Source organism: Salmo salar, chromosome 01, assembly GCF_965601325.2.
Source record: "Salmo salar chromosome 01, fSalSal1, whole genome shotgun sequence".
Lineage (NCBI taxonomy): Eukaryota > Metazoa > Chordata > Actinopteri > Salmoniformes > Salmonidae > Salmo > Salmo salar.
This window is the reverse complement of record NC_138291.1, coordinates 167,204,045-167,223,951: the sequence shown is the minus strand read 5'-3', so window position 1 is coordinate 167,223,951 and position 19,907 is coordinate 167,204,045. Positions and strand designations below refer to the sequence as shown.

Sequence of the window (19,907 nt, the reverse complement as noted above, 5' to 3'; positions counted from 1 at the left end):
GAAAGGTAGGAGAGCGTGTTACAAATAGGCATTGGGTCAGATTCAAACCCAGATAGTTAGTGGTAGGTATGTGCGCCAAAGGTGGTGGTACTGACAGCCAGACCATACATTTTTTCAGAGCATTCTGTAACACATTGCACCCCCCTGAACAGGCCCCATTGTTTTTCCATCTCTTTGAATTTCATTCCAGTCTAACTATTCACTACTTGTAAATCATGTGTTGGAGTTAAACGTACTTATGAAAAAGCATTCCACTGAATTTTCGTTTATTGATTTCTCACGACGATGTCACATTGAAAAGCTGCTTCAGTGCAAAAAGACAAGGCACCTGGATTACATCATTTTCGTCCATATCAAAGGTTAGAGTATGAAAAATTCCCTTAAATATCAGTGATATATTCCTGTCCGTAAGGCCACATTGATTTTTAAAAACAACTTCAACGATTCCACACGAATACAACATTTGTCTGATCTACATCTAGGAAAATGTCCCTCTTGATTTATTTTGAAAAAAGGGTCTCATTGCTACTGTAATGGTTAATACTCAGATTGTATCACTCATTGTAGAACATTGTTTACACCAACAGTAAACTTCACATTCTCAAACACTTTGCCTGTGTCCAAATCTGTTCTTTCTTCTGAAGTGTGCACTTGTACACTCCTCCCCATACATTTAATACCATTGGATCAGTATAGACATGAACTAAAGGGAGTTAATGTCTTATAATACCAGTAATTTACTCTGAAAGCCACAAAGTCAACAAGTGCACACTAAATGGAAAGTACAGCTTATTGCAAAGCAGGTTTGGAGGCACACAAACAGCAAAGATAGGACAAATACCACTTGTCCTCGGCTCACATTCTGAAGGAACAGGCTCATTCAGTTTTCCCTTCTTTCACCTCTCACTTTCCCTGGAAAAGTGCTCATAGACTAAAATGTAAAACACAGCTCTCATCTTCGTTATGCTCCATAAATACAGCTAGTGGCAAACACAGGGAAGTCATTCCATTGGGCGAGAAGTAGCTACTTCGCCACCCACAGTGTGAACAAGACCATAAAGCAAGGGGAAAGGCAGGTTGGTTAAATGGGATTGATGGTAAAAAGCATTGAGGGGAAAACAAAAAACCGAGATCAGTGTCTAGGGACAACTTCATCTTACTCCGGTAAACCTTGGGCTAAATTGGTTCAAAACCTCTACATTGCCATTGCAACATCTTCCTTTCGGTGGTTATGACAGACTTCTGATTAGCTCTGGCTAGTGAGAAAAAGGTTCTGATTGGATGCCAGACCCTGTACTCAGATATAAAAGAACAATCATGATAAAGAGTGTGTTCCAGGTACATTTTCTGCATATTTTATTATTATTAGAACATATTGATGTGGTTCCTTAAATTCCAATTCACACATGCGAGTGAAATAGGACAAATATAAGCACCCACCAAATTATCATCATCTGCATGGAAAATGTGTCTCTGGAACACACCCAAGGAGTCTATACAGTGCAACATGTCTGCCAACACAATAACTTCACAGTATGTGGATGGACTGAGGGTAGGTCGAGAGTTAGTCCATCCACATAGAGTGAAACATCAGCACAGTTCAGGTGGAACAGTGCTCACTATGCTCCCAAATCAACCTCTCTAGCCCTTGCTCCTAGGCACTTGTGTAGATCTGAAAAGGAGCATTACGCCACAAGCAATCTGGTGAATATTATGCCAAATCTATAAAAATGGACCTTATTTTCACATTCTAATGGGGATTTTCTAAACATTGACAACCATATTGATATGAGCCGTGCTTTGGGAAAGCCTCTGATGGTGTCCAACATTGTGGTCACAGATGTACCTCCCAACCGTCACCTACTGCTTTAGAGGCATTTTGTATGCCATCTCAAACAAGCTCGTCGCCATATTGTTAATACCTTTCAGATCTACATTTGGTTGCATATGGATAAGGGGCTATGGGGTCAATTTGGGATTGGACGTTGGCACTAGGCTATGGTCCCGCCCTGCTTGCAGTGTGATTGGTTAAATCTTGGTGGCGCGGCAGCTGTCGCCCTCGCATGACTGCAGCTTGATCAGCCGTTGGTTCATGGCCTGGAGGAGGGTGGGGTCAACCTTCTTAACAATGTTCTCCAATTGGTGCGGGTCAGAGGTCAAGTTATATACCTCCACAAATGACTGAGGAGAGAGAGAAAACAGATTGAGAGGTCAATTACTCATTAAAATCCATAGAAACAAGACAACATGTACTAAATAAGCTAGGTAGTACACTTCCAAAGTTCATTTAAAAACGGTACATAAAACAGAGCCATATACAGTCTTTACATATATGGCTCTGCATAAAACTACTAACAGACCAAACTGCTACTGTAAGTCATAAAAACATGACAAATGCACATGCCCACACACACACACACACACCTCACTGTCTGCAAACTCGCAGTACTGCAGGTTGTGTTCAACCAGGGTCCTAACACAGGCATAGGTGTTGTTGTAGGCGTCCTCACACACACAGTCTGGGAAACATTGCTGGAGCGAAGAAGAACAAGAGACATTTTGCATTCCTCCAAGACACAGAGCTGCACTTCAGTGGGACTATTGCCTCTACTACAGGAATAATGTACAGTACTAAAAGAGTCAGTCAACTGCTGCTGGAGGGTAGGACAACAGGGCAATTACATGAGTTCATTGTAAGTGGTAACAAGGGTATTGTAAAGGGGTAACTCACTGACAGACCAGGGCCCAGTTTAGGGCAGGCGGGGTCAGGGTCAAGGTGTCCCTCTCCTGTGTACTCTACCAGGAAGTAGGGGCGAGCTGTACCGTTACGCAGCTCAGGGGCCTACAAAGAGACAGAGTCAGATGGACAGACTGTTACATAGAGAGAGGTGGATTGATAACCTGCAGACACACAGACAGACGAAGACGATAAATGGACAGAGAGAACAATAAGTAACCTAATTGACCATTAGAGAGGAAGGACTGTCAATCCAAAACACTCCGAGACAAAAGATAGGAGGTAGACAGTCATTTAGCTCACCATCTGAGAGAGGAAGGACTGTCCATCCATATTAACAAAGGAGAGGTTGAGTCCGGAGATGTCCAGAAAAGTGGGTGCCAGGTCTATGTTCAACACCGGGGCCTGGAGGAAGACACACACCACACACAGGTAAGTATGGATGGAAAAGTGGAATGAGAGCATAGATGGATGTGTGGTTGATGGATAATAAGTGGATTGATAGATAGATAAATGGAGCTAGGGACTCACCGGGAGTGTCTGTTGGGGTTTGATGCCTGGCCCACGCACCATGAGAGGGATCCTGATATCAAAGTCGTACAATTGTCTCTTGTCAATGGGCAGAGAGAATTGACCTGGGAGACAGTGACCATAAAAGGCACAGAATACCTTAGAATGCCACTAGAATACATCACTAGAGAACATTCCTGTTGAGAGTGGTGACATATCCTGATACAGAAAACTGGGGATTTCATTACGTTTCCCAAACGTAGCTTTTAATAATCTGACAGATGTGAAGTTGATACTAGGGGTCTGTTTGTTGTGAAGTCGAGCTGTGAAGTTGAACTGTTACATCAACCAGAGGAAGGGGGTTACTGCAGGTGTGAAACAAACAGATACCAAATATAAACAGGCAGACAGACACATACACCCACACTTACCGGTGTGGTAGCCATTGTCAGAAGTGTAGAAGATGTAGGTGTTGTTGAGCTCCTTCAACTCTTCTAGTTTCTTGACCAGCACCTCCACCATGTCGTCCACTGACAGCAGGGTCTGCCACCTGCAGTACGGGAGGGGAATTACAACCATTACTGGAAAATCAGACTTGAGATAAGAACATTTTTATATTTTGCTACAATTGTATCCAGGTGAGTATTATGAGAGGTTTATTGCGATGGAGAACAGTGATTTGATTAGCTGGGTGTATTATGAAAAGTGTATCAGGATTATTTGATTGGCTGTTGTACCTTTTCCTGTAGGCATTATCCAGGAAGTTCAGGGAGGTGCTGGGCATGGGGTTGCTAGGCTGGCGCAACAACCAGTGTTTATCCTTCCCGGGTTTGTCAAAGCTACCATCCCGGGGGGCTTTGACATCTGCAAAGTTTTTCTCATACTGAGGTGCGGCGGTCCAGGGTGAGTGAGGGGCGGGAGGGGACAACATGATGAAGAACGGACGCTGGGGACTCCTGTCATCCAGGAAATGGAGAGATCTGTTCAACTGGAGAGACAACATTAAAGAGAGAGCAAAGATTTTAAAAATCAGGTGCTTTAATCAAATCCTAACAATCACAACACAGCCAGATGAGCTTTTGTTATATGAAAAACCAAACTAAAACCTGTAACTTATAGTAGTTAGAACCCAAACAAGACTGGGGGAATATATTTTTGGAACGTCGAGACAAAACTCCTCTCAGGCATCCAGAGACAATAGTCGGAGTGGTGGCGGACAAAACAAAACCAGACCGGCCATGTAATGAACTGGAGGAGTTGGAACGAAGACAAGTGGTGAGTTGCACAACACATCTGTGAAACATTACAGGCTTAGTTCTGGTCCTGGTTCAGATGGCTCAGTGTATTGGAGCATGGTGCTGGCAAAAAAAACAGTATGCTTCATAAATGTGAACACTAAATAGCTACTAAATGAACATTTCTGCTAAATATCCATACAGTGCATTCAGAAAGTATTCAGACCCCTTGACTTTCCACTCCCTCTCCCCCTCTCCTTTGTTACATTGCAGCCTTATAAAATGTATTAAAATTGGGTTTTCTCCTCATCCATCTACACACAATACCCCATAATGACAAAGAAAAACAGGTTTTTAGAAATTTATGCAAATTGTTTAAAAATTAAACTGAAATATCACATTTTATTAGTCACATGCGCCGAATACAACAGGTGTAGACCTTACAGTGAAATGCTTACTTACGAGCCTCTAACAAACAATGCAGTTTAAAAAAACAAATACGGATAAGAACAAGAGAAAAGTAACAAGTAATTAAAGAGCAGCAGTAAAATAACAATAGCGAGACTATATACAGGGGGGTACCGATATAGAGTCAATGTGCGGGGGCACCGGTTAGTCGAGGTAATATGTACATGTAGGTAGAGTTATTAAAGTGTTTATGCATAGACGACAACAGAGAGTAGCAGTGGTGTAAAGAGGGCGAGAGGGGCAATGCAAATAGTTTGGGTAGCCATTTGACTAGATATTCAGGAGTCTTATGGTTTGGGGGTAGAAGCTGTTTAGAAGCCTCTTGGACCTAGACTTGGCACTCCGGTACCGTTTACTTAAGTATTCAGACCCTTTAAGCAGTACTTTGTTGAAGCACCTTTGGCAGCGATTACAGCATCGAGTCTTCTTTGATATGAAACTACAAGCTTGGCACACCTGTAATTGGAGAGTTTCTCCCATTCTGTTCTGCAGATCCTCTCAAGCTCTGTCAGGTTGGATGGGGAGTGTCGCTGCACAGCTATTTTCAGGTCTCTCCAGAGATGTTTGATCGGGTTGAAGTACAGGCACTGGCTGGGCCACTCAAGGACATTGAGACTTGTCCCGAAGCCACTCATGCGTTGTCTTGGCTGTGTGCTTAGGGTCATTGTCCTGTTGGAAGGTGAACCATCGCCCCAGTCTGAAGTCATGAGCGCTCTGGAGCAGGTTTTCGTCAAGGATCGTGCTTTGCTCCATTCATCTTTCCCTCGATCCTGACAAGTCTCCCAGTCCCTGCCGCTGAAAAACATTCCCACAGCATGATGCTGCCACCACCATAGGGATGATTCTGCCACTTCACCGTAGGGAGGGTGCAAGGTTTCCTCCAGACGTGACACTTGGCATTTAGGCCATAGTTAAATCTTGGATTCATCAGACCAGAGAATCTTATTTCTCATGGCCTGAGTGTCCTTTAGGTGCCTTTCGTCAAACTTCAAGCGGCTGTCGTGCTTTTTACTGCAGAATTTGATCATATTACTCCAGTGCTAGCCTCCCTACACTGGCTTCCTGTTAAGGCAAGGGCTGATTTCAAGGTTTTACTGCTAATCTACATTTACATTTACATTTAAGTCATTTAGCAGACGCTCTTATCCAGAGCGACTTACAAAATGGTGCATTCACCTTATGATATCCAGTGGAACAACCACTTTACAATAGTGCATCTAAATGTTTTAAGGGGGGGGGTTAGAAGGATTACTTTATCCTATCCTAGGTATTCCTTAAAGAGGTGGGGTTTCAGGTGTCTCCGGAAGGTGGTGATTGACTCCGCTGTCCTGGCGTCGTGGCGGAGATATTTGTGGGCTATACTCGGCCTTGTCTCAGGATGGTAAGTTAGTGGTTGAAGATATCCCTCTAGTGGTGTGGGGGCTGTGCTTTGGCCAAGTGGGTTGGGTTATATCCTGCCTGTTTGGCCCTGTCCGGGGGTATCATCGGCTGGGGCCACAGTGTCTCCTGACCCCTCCTGTCTCAGCCTCCAGTATTTATGCTGCAGTAGTTTGTGTCGGGGGGCTAGGGTCAGTCTGTTATATCTGGAGTATTTCTCCTGTCTTATTCGGTGTCCTCTGTGAATTTAGGTATGCTCTCCCTAATTGTCTCTCTCGGGGGACCTGAGCCCTAGGACCATGCCTCAGGACTACCTGGCATGATGACTCCTTGCTGTCCCCAGTCCACCTGGCCGTGCTGCTGCTCCAGTTTCAACTGTTCTGCCTGCGGCTATGGAACCCTGACCTGTTCACCGGACGTGCTACCTGTCCCAGACCTGCTGTTTTCAACTCTCTAGAGACTGCAAGAGCGGTAGAGATACTGTCAATGATCGGCTATGAAAAGCCAACTGACATTTACTCCTGAGGTGCTGACTTGTTCCACCCTCGACAACTACTGTGATTATTATTATTTGACCATGCTGGTCATTTATGAACATTTGAACATCTTGGCCATGTTCTGTTATAATCTCCGCCCGGCACAGCCAGAAGAGGACTGGCCACCCCTCATAGCCTGGTTCCTCTCTAGGTTTCTTCCTAGGTTCTGGCCTTTCTAGGGAGTTTTTCCTAGCCACTGTGCTTCTATACCTGCATTGCTTGCTGTTTGGGGTTTTAGGCTGGGTTTCTGTACAGCACTTTGAGATATCAGCTAAAGGCCTGATTGATGGAGTGCTGCAGAGATCAGTGTCCTTCTGGAAGGTTCTCCCATCTCCACAGAGGAACTCTGGAGCTCTATCAGAGTGACCATCAGGCTCTTGGTCACCTCCCCGACCAAGGCCCTTCCTTCTCCCACGATTGGCCAGCTCTAGGAAGAGCCTTGCCAGTTCCAAACATCTTCCTTTTAAGAATGATGGAGACCACTGTTCTTGGGGACCTACAATGCTGCAGAAATATTTTGGTACCCTTACTCAGATCTGTGGCTCAACACAATCCTGTCTCGGAGCTCTACGGACAATTCCTTTGACCTCATGGCTTGGTTTTTGCTCTGACATGTACCGTCAACTGTGGGACCTTATATAGACAGGTGTGTTTCTTCCAAAATCATGTCCAATCAATTGAATTTACCACAGGTGGACTCCAATCAAGTTGTAGAAACATCAAGGATGATCAATGGAAACAGGATGCACCTGAGCTCAATTTCAAGTCTTTTTTTATTTAAATACATGTTTGAATAAGGCTGTAACGTACCAAAATGTGGGAAAAGTAAAGTGGTCTGAATACTTTCCAAATGCGCTGTATAAAATATGCATCTAAAACAGCAGACGGGTTGGTTGTTTAGCAACCAAACCGACATGTGTGCAACTATGGGGCATCATAGCAAAGTTAAAAAATATATGGCAAATAGAAATCAAAACGGGACGGTCTTCAGAGATAGATGGGAGTTGTCGAGGGTAGCTGAAGGATGGGACTAAAAACACACAAAAGATAACTACTGTAAAATAGACTGTGTCCGTAAACTGCATATAGTATGTATAAGCTGAAAGTAGAAGTATTGTTGTCTATTAGTTTACTCCAATTAGGAGGGGTGGTAGGGTTAGGGGAAAATAATAAAAAAGGGGGGGGAAAAAATGAGATTCCTACTTGGAATGTATCAGAACCAACCAATAGGAAAGCTCTACACAAATTGTTTTCTCTTTACTCTGAGGCTCAGAGTTTCCGTCATACAGCATATGGCTCTGGGTTTATGATCACAAAAGGTGTTAAATTTTAGAAAACTAATTGTAGACGTCGCACCATTTGTACATGTATGTTTTTTTTATCCAGAATAAATGTGTTAATCATAAAGATGGCCTAATATTCTTTTTTTTTTATTAAACAGACTGGGTTGTTGACATGTAAACTATATTTCATCTCCAATGGTTATTGTGCAAATGCATTTATGTTTTCAATGAGCACTTTTGTCTCAAACACATTGTTACAGTTGTTGGTTAGTTAGCCAGCTAGAATTTTTTGCCCTATTAGCATTGACATGAAATCAGTCAAAACACGGTATTAAGAACAAGATGAAACTATGATTCCCCACATCGCAGTTTCTTGTCATTTTTGGTAGCCATCTGGCCACCCAGCCAACTCACGGCCCCATTTAAGCCTGTGCATCAATTGTGACATTGTCAGCTACCAAACTCTTACAGACAAGTTCAAGATCCGTTCATTGACATTTGTAAGTAACAGGCATCTTTTACATACATAAACACAGCTAAACTGAAGCTTTAAAGTAAAGTGCCTGTGGAGCTGATTCACCATGGGTTAAGAGACAGTTTCACCCTTTCAAAGGGCCAGCCAAGCAGAAAGTTGACCAAGTCACATGACCAGGGGTGGGATATACATGCAGACACACATAGGTAAGAAGACTAACTGCCGGAGAATAATCACTCATTAACCACACACAATATGGAAAATAAAGAAACAGCCATCTGGGTCTGACAACTTCGATGGAAAATTACTGAGGATGATAGCGGACTACATTACCACTCCTATTTACAATCTCTTTCATCTAAGCTTACAGACCTGGAAGGAAGCAAGTCATTCCACTACCCAAGAATAGCAAAGCACCCTTTACTGGCTCAAACAGCTGACCAATCAGCCCGTTACCAACCCTTACTAAACTTCTGGGGAAAAAATGGTGTTTGACCAGATTCAATGCTATTTCACAGTAAACAAATTAACAAGACTTTCAGCACACTTATAGGGAAGAGCACTCAACATGTATGGCACTTACACAAATGACTGATGATTGGCTGAAGGAAATTGATAAGAAGATTGTGGGAGCTGTTTAGTTAGACTTCAGTGAAGCTTTTGACATTATTGATCATAATCTGCTGCTGTAAAAATGTATGTGTTATGGCTTTACATCTGCTGCTATATCGTGTTACCCATCTAACAGAACACAGAGGGTGTTCTTTAATGGAAGCCTCTCCAACATAATCTGGGTAGAGTCAGGCATTCCCCAGGGCACATCCTTTATATCCACGCCAAACTTGGTGCAAATCAATGCCCACGAGAAACCTAGCAACATTCAAAGCCACACTGATTGAGTTCGGTTGTTCCCTTGTGAGAAGCAAAGGCACGCACGAGAAGGAAGAATGCAAGAGACAGATTCCCCACCAAAACAAAACATTGCCATCAATACCTTGCATTTTCCAAAATAAAAAATATATATAATAAAAGGGGGTCAATGTAAATAGTACGTGTAGCCATTTCATTAACTGTTCAATAAGATGGTCCTAAATATTGAAAAAAACTAAACGCATTGTATTTGGGACAAATCATTCACTAAACCTCAACTAAGTCGTGTAATGAATAATGTGGCAATTTAGCAAGTTGAAGGAGACTTAACGGTGCAACCCTGGATTGTAAACTGTCATGGTCAAAACATATTTATGCAACGGTAGCTAAAATGGGGAGAGGCCTGTCCATAATAAAGTGCTTCTCTGCCTTCTTGACATCGCTATCAACCAAAGTCCTACAGGCCCTAGTTGTTGCACCTGGACTACTGCCCAGTCATATGATCAAGTGCCACTAAGAGGGACATAGGCAAATTACAGTTGGCCAGAACAGAGCAGCAAAGAACGCTATTTCACATCAAGTAACTGATGAATGAAAAAATAATAATAAAAAAAAGCAAGCAATAAAATCAGCTTTAAAAACTGCACCTTATGGAACAGCGCAGACTGAAGACACACACTCGTGCATTGCTGTATTATGGATTTGGTATTGTAGATATGTTGTGGCATTGTACTGTGTATTGTACAATTAAGGTGCCACCAACCTCCTGTGTCACATACACCCTTACATAGTTCAGAATACACAAGATCAAGCACACACAAAATAACATTTTTTTCATTTTTAAAGCCATCAGTGTGAATTATTGATGCCCAGAGCTGGAAACACATCAGATGGCTTCCACAACAAGTGAAAAATATCAGGAAAAAAATGGGATTGATAGACTGCAGAGTGAAGGAAAAGCAGTCAACAAGTGCTCAGCATATGTGGGAACTCCTTCAAGACTGTTGGAAAAGCATTCCAGATGAGGCTGGTTGAGAGAATGCCAAGAGTGTGCAACGCTATCATCAAGGCAAAGGGTGGCTACTTTGCAGAATCTCAAATATATTTGGATTTGTTAAACACTTTCTTCGTTACTAAATGATTCCATAGTTGATGTCTTCACTATTATTCTACAATGTAGAAAATAGTAAAAATAGAGAAAAACCCTTGAATGAGTAGGTGTCCAAACTTTTAACTGCTACTGTACATAAATATATAAAAATGTCTTATCAAACACAAACTTGGTTACACATGTATAACCGATGTGAAATGGCTAGTTAGTTAGCGGTGGTGCGCGCTAATAGCGTTTCAATTGGGTGACGTCACTCGCTCTGAGACCTGAAGTAGTTGTTCCCCTTGCCGCGGCTTTTGTGGCGCGATGGGTAACAATGCTTCGTGGGTGACTGTTGTTGATGTGTGCAGAGGGTCCCTGGTTCAAGCCCAGGTTGGGGTGAGGAGAGGGACGGAAGCTAGACTGTTACACGTGTCCTTCACAACAACAACAAAAAAGGTGCAAAAATATAAATATCCTAAACTATTTACAAATGACATTCGTGTTCGTTTTACATCCCAGGTGTAGATGATTAGATTTCACATTCACCGTAGCTTGTGCATGTCGTGATAGAAGGACTGCTTCAAAAACGCTGCCAGGAAACAAAACAAACTGCCATTTATAACAGAAGATCTGTTCAATACTTGCAGTTCTTCCTTTTGTCATGCATGTTGGATAGTGGCACTCACCTTGAGTGAGGGGTCAGGTCAGGTGATGGTTGTGAGGTTGCTTTGGGGCACCAATTTAGCCATTTCCAACACCAGCTGCTCTTGGAAAGCCAACTGGGAGAGAGGGGTTTGACCTTTTGCTTGTGGAGAATGAAAGCATTTACTGTAGCAATGTCCACAAAGTTTTAAGAAAAAGTCTTATACCACTTCCTGGTCTTGTGGAGGACCTGGTAGTAGCCTATCAGAGCATCAGATAGGTCGACACCCCCATGCTGGCATTGTAGTCCTTCACAGAAACGGGGACATTCTTCCTTTTTCACCCTCGAGACATGGTCATAATTGAATGTCTTATGCTGTGTGGTGAGTATGGTTACTTCCATTTCACAAAAAGCAGCTTGTTAGTACTGATCCAACATATGGTCCCCCTCTCCGCTGTCTTTGTCATATTGTTTACCTAGGTCTTGTGGAAACTGATTCTGTTAGGATGAATGGTGCCACAAGCCCGTATTTTCTTTTTCAAGAGGTCTATTAAAAGTGGATGTAGAACCACCAGACATGGTGATTGACATAGCAGTGGGGGGGTGAAGACCTTGACCGGGGGCGCTTGCTGGGGAGGAGTGGCTCCCAAACGTCATCATCCAAATCCTCTGCATCCTCCACTCTGTGGTGAATAAAATAAAGAAATATATTATTGTAAGACACACAGAATTACAGTTGACAATTTACAGAACTACATTACTGTAAAGTAAAAAACACAAAGTCTAAACTGTCTGTACAGTGACTCACATAGAAGGTGTGAAGCACACACATGGCAAACATTAACACTTTGGAGACAAAGGCAGATTTGAGAACCACAAATAAACAATGGCCATGAGAGTTTAATAGCCTCTCTAAAGTTACAGGAATGAAACAGCAAACTAATATGAAGCATACACAATAACTACTTTGGAATTATATAACATTGGAATGATGTTACATAGGCCTACGTAAACTAAATCCAAAGCACAAAAAGCAGACAACTTATAAAAAACGAAATACATATAGTAAGTTAGCTATATAAAGTCATGAAAATGATTTACTTACAGATCTAACAGTGGATCCAATCCTTCTAGAAAGCAATATTCGTCGGCCGAGTCGAAATCCTTGTTGTCCAAATTGTTCCCGAGCCGAGTCCAACCAGTATTTTATTCAAAGCTTCTATGTCGGAATACTTATTAATATCTGTCTTGTTTTTAGCTTCCTGTTCGATATTCTTAGTTTTGACCTTTTTTCCCCCCTTCAGAAGCCATCTTTCATGCTAAAGCAAAATGAAAGCGATGAAATCTGTTTACAATGTAATGTAGCGTGCTCAACGCATCTCTGAGCCAGGTAGCAATAGTTCGCATTAAGCATAAAAGGTTCTAGGCCTTGCTTTGTCCCACCCAGGCCAACTGCATATCCCTGGAAAGCTTATCTCATTGGCTACAAGACTGTCAAGGTGCCATAGTAGCCAATCCCCTGAATAATAGATGTCGACAGCGCGTAAGCAGGCAACGTCATATTTTTGAGGCGCAAAGAGTCACTCGGTGGACAGTCGATGTTGCCATTAAGTCACACATAATTAGATAACATGGCAATAGGCCAGATGTGTTCCTACCAACCTAAGGATTCATTTGATACCCCCCCATGTAGCTTCAGCACAAACACAGACCAAATCAAAGCTAACCTTGTAAGATATTTGCTGTTTGGGGAAAACGTTGTGTAAAATAAACATTTTGACTCTCGGGGCTGGTGATTAATAACTGTAGGTCACAGGCAGACAAATAAGATATCCTCATGATCTGTGGAGTTCCGGCTTTCGGTGTGTATCAACGTATTCTGTGTTTATTTCTGCTTCACAACGCTCACCGGAATGTAGGTAGCAGCCATCTTGAAATGAGGTCATCGGCTCGGCCTGCCCTTATACATTTGTATACCCACATATGGTAGTAAGTCACACCAAAGATTTTAAGGCACAGATCAATAGTCAAGATACTCAGCTTTCCGCAAGACACCCTGCTTTGACAGATAGGGGTTACCGTTCTCATACCAGACTGAATTGAAAATAATCAAATAGGGTCCCCAAATATGCGCACTGTTTCGGGTGGGGAGCATGCGGATGGTTTAGGGGTTAAGGAAAATAGATTTTGAATGGAAATCAATTTGTGGTCCCCACAAAGATAGTAAAACATATGGTGTATGTGTACTGTACGTGTTTGTAGAAGGACAGGTTTTTGCTATCTTCTGTGTAATGTGGAAAGTGTCCAGATACGCAAAGCTCCTCTCTGAGAATCTACATTCCACTCAGGGAAGTGTCATGACGTTGGCCTCTTTTGGTACAGGGAGGACAGTTGACCCCCTCCCCTTTGTACCATCCCCCAACCTACCTTTCCCCCAACCCAGGCCCTGTGTGAAAGGGTTGTAAAATTCCAGGAGAGTCTCTGGCCACATGGCCCATAGAGAGACACAGGAAATTCTTCCAACTCACAGAATTGGGGAGCCAAGCGACATTTGTGTTCTGGAGAAGGTATGGAAGATTGGTGAAGAATCCAGCTACGAACTGGTCCGCTTGGTACAATTTTGTGATACTCAGAAGAGACAATATAGCCATATTACCATAAAACTGTTTATATAATAGCCTCAGCTTGAGACTTGCATCATAATGGTTGTATAAAATGTATTAATAAGGATAAAGCTATTTGTAATACATTGAGATGCTATGTACTGATGTTAATGTAATAGAATTGGATTTCTGTACCAAGTTTCACTCAGCCATCGGCACGCCCCCCCAAGGGACACAGACAGGACCAGGCGTCATTTGACAAGCCTGTTCAAGGGTCACTATAAAACCCACCCTGATTTACATTTCTTTAGACCAGGCCTCCACTCCATGGCCAATAGGTTTGACCATCCAAGTACTCTACTGAAAGTGAACTATACCACGTGGTTAACTTCTAGACTATTGATACCGACAGAATAAGAACAAGTCTTTGATATTAATTATTAGTCTGCAGCTAAGTAAATTATATCATCGAACGCGAAGACCAACGAAACATCCATTCTATAACGACATTAATGAATGTCGCTTTGAAAGATCTATTCTAACCGAGAGAGAGAGAGAGAGAGAGAGAGAAAACTCTCCATCAGAACGACGCTCGAACAAGGATCCCGACGACACATGAGCGTAAATATATATTGATTGCAATTGTTCCCGAATGAGCGAGCCTTCAATTGTCAATTGTTAATATTAATGAACTCTGTGTACCTTCTCAGCTGACCGTTTATGACCCATTGTCTAACAGACCAGCCATGCCTGTTAGCCATTAGGGCACATTACTATACCAATCCTTTGTGACGATAATTACTGTTTGTATGTTTTCTGTTAATTACTTAGTGTAGTAAATAAATGATTTTAAGACAATTGATGTATGGATGATTTTAGTAAAGACTGGGTTCGTGCAGATACAACAATTTACGACGTTTGGAATGAGACTGGACTAGAGGTAAAATACACCATTTAAACCAGAAGATAATCGGCCTATATAATAATATAGGAAAGTTATGTTAGGAAAATTATAACTTTGTAATCTGAATATTCTCCTTGGTGCCCCGATCTCCTAGTTAATTACAATTAAACGATTAATCAGTTTAATCGCGTGATAATAATTACAGGGAGTTAATTGATAAACATGTCTTCAGTTTAATGGTACCCCAAAGACAAGACAGAAGTGATCTCTGTATCTGTCATCAAAAAGGCTCTGCAGCGTCACGTCTCACGGGGTCGCTACCGCGTCACGTCTCACGGGGGCTCTACCGCGTCACAGGGGCTCTACAGCGTCACGTCTCACAGGGGCTCTACAGCGTCACGTCTCACAGGGGCTCTACAGCGTCACGTCTCACAGGGGCTCTACAGCGTCACGTCTCACAGGGGCTCTACAGCGTCACGTCTCACAGGGGCTCTACAGCGTCACGTCTCACAGGGCACACACCCACACAGTTGCATGGAATGAGGACTTACTATGAGGTCTGTGAGGTAGTCTTTTTCATAATTGTCTCCGTGCTGCTCCGCTTTACCGTTGACTGACAGAGTGTAGTTGTAGTACTGAGAGTTCCCCATCTGCAACGACACACACACAAAAGCATCAACACAGCTGTGACATCATCATCATGCACCAATATATCATGTGTCTGTACAGGACTTACCAGTGCATGCCATTGGTCCCAGCCTGGGGGAACATAGCCAACATTCCCTGTTTCCTTCTTCCCGTACTGAGGAGAGAGAGGAACACGTGACATAGTGCTACAGACAGACATGTGAAGCAGGGTTGGGGTCGATTCCATTTCAATTCCAGTAAATACAGAAAGTAATACAAATTAGAAGGTCAAATGTTCCATTCAGTTAGGAATGGACCCCAACTCAGATGTGAAGTACAAAAAGACTAGACACACAATAGACAGATCTGGGAACAACTGACAGTCTAACTAGATGACATTACAGATGATCTGGGGAAGGAAATGCATGAAGCCAAAAAGAGATTGACTTCACCACAAGAATGTGCACATATTTACTACTTTTTCTATAATAAAGAGCTGTTAATACAGTTTGGAAGTTGAGGTGATTCATAGATCTGATGATCTTGGCAGAAGTTAGCCTAACTCAGGTTGAGCCTGGTGAACATCCGGGTTAAAATGACATGACACATCAGCATGTCCAGCAGAAAAGTGGAAGAAGCCGTGGTAGATTCATGCACAGATTATATGACCACATCAATTAACACCTAGGGAAACATCACATGATGACATGTAGTTTGTATGATGGGGGAAAAAAAATAAATCAATACAGTTACATATCGATACTTTAACTCCAATTTATTTTTATATATAAGTTAGTACCAGTCAAAAGTTGACACACCTACTCATTTATATTTAATAGTCAAGACATCAAAACTATGAAATAACACATAAGGAATCATGTAGTAACCAAAAAAAAAGTGTTAAACAAATCTAAATATATTTTATATTTGACATTCTTCAAAGTAGCCACCCTTTGCCTTGATGACAGCTTTGCACACTCTTGGCATTCTCTCAACCAGCTTCATGAGGTACTCACCTGGAATGCATTTCAATTAACAGGTGTGCCTTGTTTAATGTTAATTTGTGGAATTTATTTTCTTCTTAGTGCGTTTGAGACAATCAGTTGTATTGTGACAAGGTAGGGGTGGTATACAGAAGATAGCCCTATTTAGTAAAAGACCAAGTCCATATTATGGCAAGAACAGCTCAAATAAGCAAAGAGAAACGACAGTCCATCATTACTTTAAGACATGAAGGTCAGTCAATTCGGAAAATGTTAAGAACTTTGAATGTTTCATCAAGTCGCAAAAACCATCAAGCGCTATGATGAAACTGTCTCTCATGAAGATCGCCACAGGAAAGGAAGACCCAGAGTTACCTCTGCTGCAGATGATAAGTTCATTAGAGTTACCAGCCTCAGATTGCAGCCCAAATAAATACTTCAGAGTTCAAGTAACAGACACATTTGAATATCAACTGTTCAGAGGAGACTGCGTGAATCAGACCTTCATGGTCGAATTGCTGCAAAGAAACCACTACTAAAGGACACCAATAAGAAGAGACTTACTTGGGCCAAGAAACACGAGCAAATCAAAGTTTATTTGTCACATGCGCCGAATACAACAGGTGAAATGCTTACTTACAAGCCCTAACCAACAGTGCAATTTAAGTAACAAAAAAATAGGTATAGGTAAACAATAGATAAGTAAAGAAATACAAAATAAAATGAAAATAGTAAATGACAGTGAAAATAAAAGTAGCGAGGCTATATAGAGGTGGTACCGGTATAGAGTCAGTGTAAGGGGGCACCAGTTAGTCGGGCTAATTGAGGTAATACGCACATGTAGGTATAGTTAAAGTGACAATGCATAGATGATAAACAGAGTAGCAGCAGCGTAAAAGAGGGGTTGGCGGGGGGAGTGGCGGGACAATGCAAATAGTCCGGGTAGCCATTTGATTACCTGTTCAGGAGTCTTATGCTCTGTGTTTTGGGTCATTGTCCTGTCAAATAGACTTGGTGCTCCGGTACCGCTTGCCATGCAGAGCAATGGACATTAGACCGGTGGAAATCTGTCCTTTAGTCTGATGAGTCCAAATTTGAGAATTTCTGTTCCAACCACATGTCTTTGTGAGACGCAGAGTAGGAAAATGGATGATCTCCGCATGTGTTGTTCCCACCGTGAAGCATGGAGGAGGAGGTGGGATGGTGTTAAGCTGGTGACACTGTCAGTGATTTATTTAGAACTCAAGGCACACTTAACCAGCATGGCTACCACAGCATTCTGCAGCAATACGCCATCCCATCTGGTTTACACTTAGTGGGACTATCATTTGTTTTTCAACAGGACAAATGACCCAAAACACACCTCCAGGCTGTCTAAGGGCTATTTGACCAAGGAGAGTGATGGTGCTGCATCAGATGACCTGGCCTCCCCAAATCACCCGACCTCAACCTAATTCAGATGGTTTGGGATGAGTTGGATGGCAGAGTGAAGGAAAAGCAACCAACAAGTGCTCAGCATGTAGGAACTCCTTCAAGACTGTTGGAAAAGCATTCCTCATGAAACTGGTTGAGAGAATGCCAAGAGTGTACAAAGCTGCCATCAAGGCAAAGGGTGGCTACTTTGAAGAATCTCAAATATATTTGGATTTGTTTAAAACTTTGTTTAATTACTACATGATTCCATATGTGTTATTTCATAGTTTTGGTGTCTTCACTATTGTAGAAAATAGTACAAATAAAGAAAAACCCTTGAATGAGTAGGTGTGTCCAACCTTTTGACTGGTAATGAATATTTACTTATTTTTGCTAGGAAGCGTTAGCTAGCGCTAGTCGGCTGTACCTGCAGCAAAACTTTTTCATCCTATATCTTGTTCTCAATCTTCTTTTTAAAATAGTGAGCCAATAGGGTTTCAGCACTTTTATTTCCATGACTGATCAAAACAAATGTTCTCATGCTTTCTCTCGTCACTCTGCAGCAGACATAAGAGTAATATGTTTGGCACATCAAATTGCAATCAATTGCAGTATACAATCGCAATACATACAGAAACACGAGAAAGGTGCCGATACGATATGTATTGTATTGTCATGATAATATCGTATTGTGAGGTCCCTGGCAATTCCCAGCCCTAGTGTGTGTGTTACCTGGTTGAGGTACTTCCCAGCGTAGAAGGTCTGGTAATGCTGTTTGCTGAGGTAGACAGGGAAGGCCGTGGTCTCTGGTCCTTTCTGCCACAGGGGGCTGGAACAGTTCCCATCCAGGGAGTTGTTCCTCACTGCGTGGTTATGGGGGTACTGCCCCGTTAGGATACTACTCCTACTGGGGCAACACAGCGGGGTCGCCGTAAACTGGAGAGAGAGGGAGGGAGAAATAAGAAGAGGGGAGAGGAGAGATTAGGGACATCTCAAAAACCTTAGTGAAACTCCAGCAATTGGAATCTCAGTGTAATGGCTTAGGTGTTGGACTGACTGACAGGTGCAGGTTCGAGGACCATGTTGTTGACTGAAGCTGTTCAGTACTCACAGCATTTGAAAAGGTGGCTCCAGCATCTCCAATCAAGGCTTTGGTTTTCTTCATAGGTGTCTGTTGAACCGAGAAGCACAAAATGGAGAAGTGGTTTATTTTACCTCAACATGAGACCTTAAATACACACACTTTTGTTTAATCCGAAACAACACTAGGAAGAAGAAAAAATATTAGACATCCTGTTTGGTCCAGGTTGATATAAAATGTTTTAGGTTGAAACATTCGGTAGCCTATTTCTCATACTTTTAATAGACTACCTGACACAAGAAGCATGTAGCATACGATCAAAAAGATATGAATAGTCCTATAGCCTATATATTGACCATGGTTTTGATTTTGTTGAACGTCACTGCTACAATGTGGGCTTCTGTATGTCGCACAATGTTATTGCCCTCTGCCTCAACATATAGGCCTTTAGCCACGTAATGTAGGTATGGAAAGTAGGATATGAACATGGCTGTGAGTGGATCAAGCTTGTTCCCCTCCATTCAAAACACCGTCAGCCCACCATAACTATAGGCCTGGCTATATCAGAGGACCACCACAATTATATTAGCCTACACATTATACAGTTTTAATACGTTTGATTTACGCACAAAACGTACTCGATTTAGTTCTTAACAAACCCAGCCAAACTAGAATTACTCACCATTCCCCCGAGGTACACGTCCTGATCATCGGCTAAAATCAGGACGATATTGCTCGGTTTTTCGCATTCCGAACACCTGAGCGTGCAGGTAAACAGCGCGAGAAACAACGCTGCGCGCACTCCCACATTCGGTGTTCGTTGTCGCTGCTTTTGTCTGGTTCTTGCCCCCGAACTTGCCATGAGTTAGCTGGCTACCGCTCCACTGTTATAGCGCGGTGTTTTCGTTTTCTGCTCTAGGCGAAGTAATGTACATATGAAAACACCTATGGACCGGGAGAGGGCACAGACAGAATGCAAGTCACACTGCAGCTGGTCACAAGGGAAGAGACGTCTGAAAAAGTTTGAGGAAGTAACCAGCTAATGATCATATGATCACCTTTTTTTCAC

General features: G+C 42.4%; 1 protein-coding gene across 1 annotated transcript; it reads right to left on the bottom strand.

Moving 5' to 3' along the window:
- Positions 1-249: 249 nt before the first annotated feature.
- Positions 250-19,840, bottom strand: gnsb (glucosamine (N-acetyl)-6-sulfatase (Sanfilippo disease IIID), b). Its single transcript, NM_001173701.1, is given in 12 exon segments — positions 250-2,181; positions 2,425-2,532; positions 2,732-2,842; positions 3,041-3,142; positions 3,269-3,372; positions 3,679-3,797; positions 3,985-4,235; positions 15,286-15,384; positions 15,471-15,536; positions 18,490-18,693; positions 18,869-18,928; positions 19,521-19,840. Coding segments are annotated over 12 exon segments (1,557 nt in total). The 5' UTR covers positions 19,701-19,840; the 3' UTR covers positions 250-2,028.
- Positions 19,841-19,907: the final 67 nt, after the last annotated feature.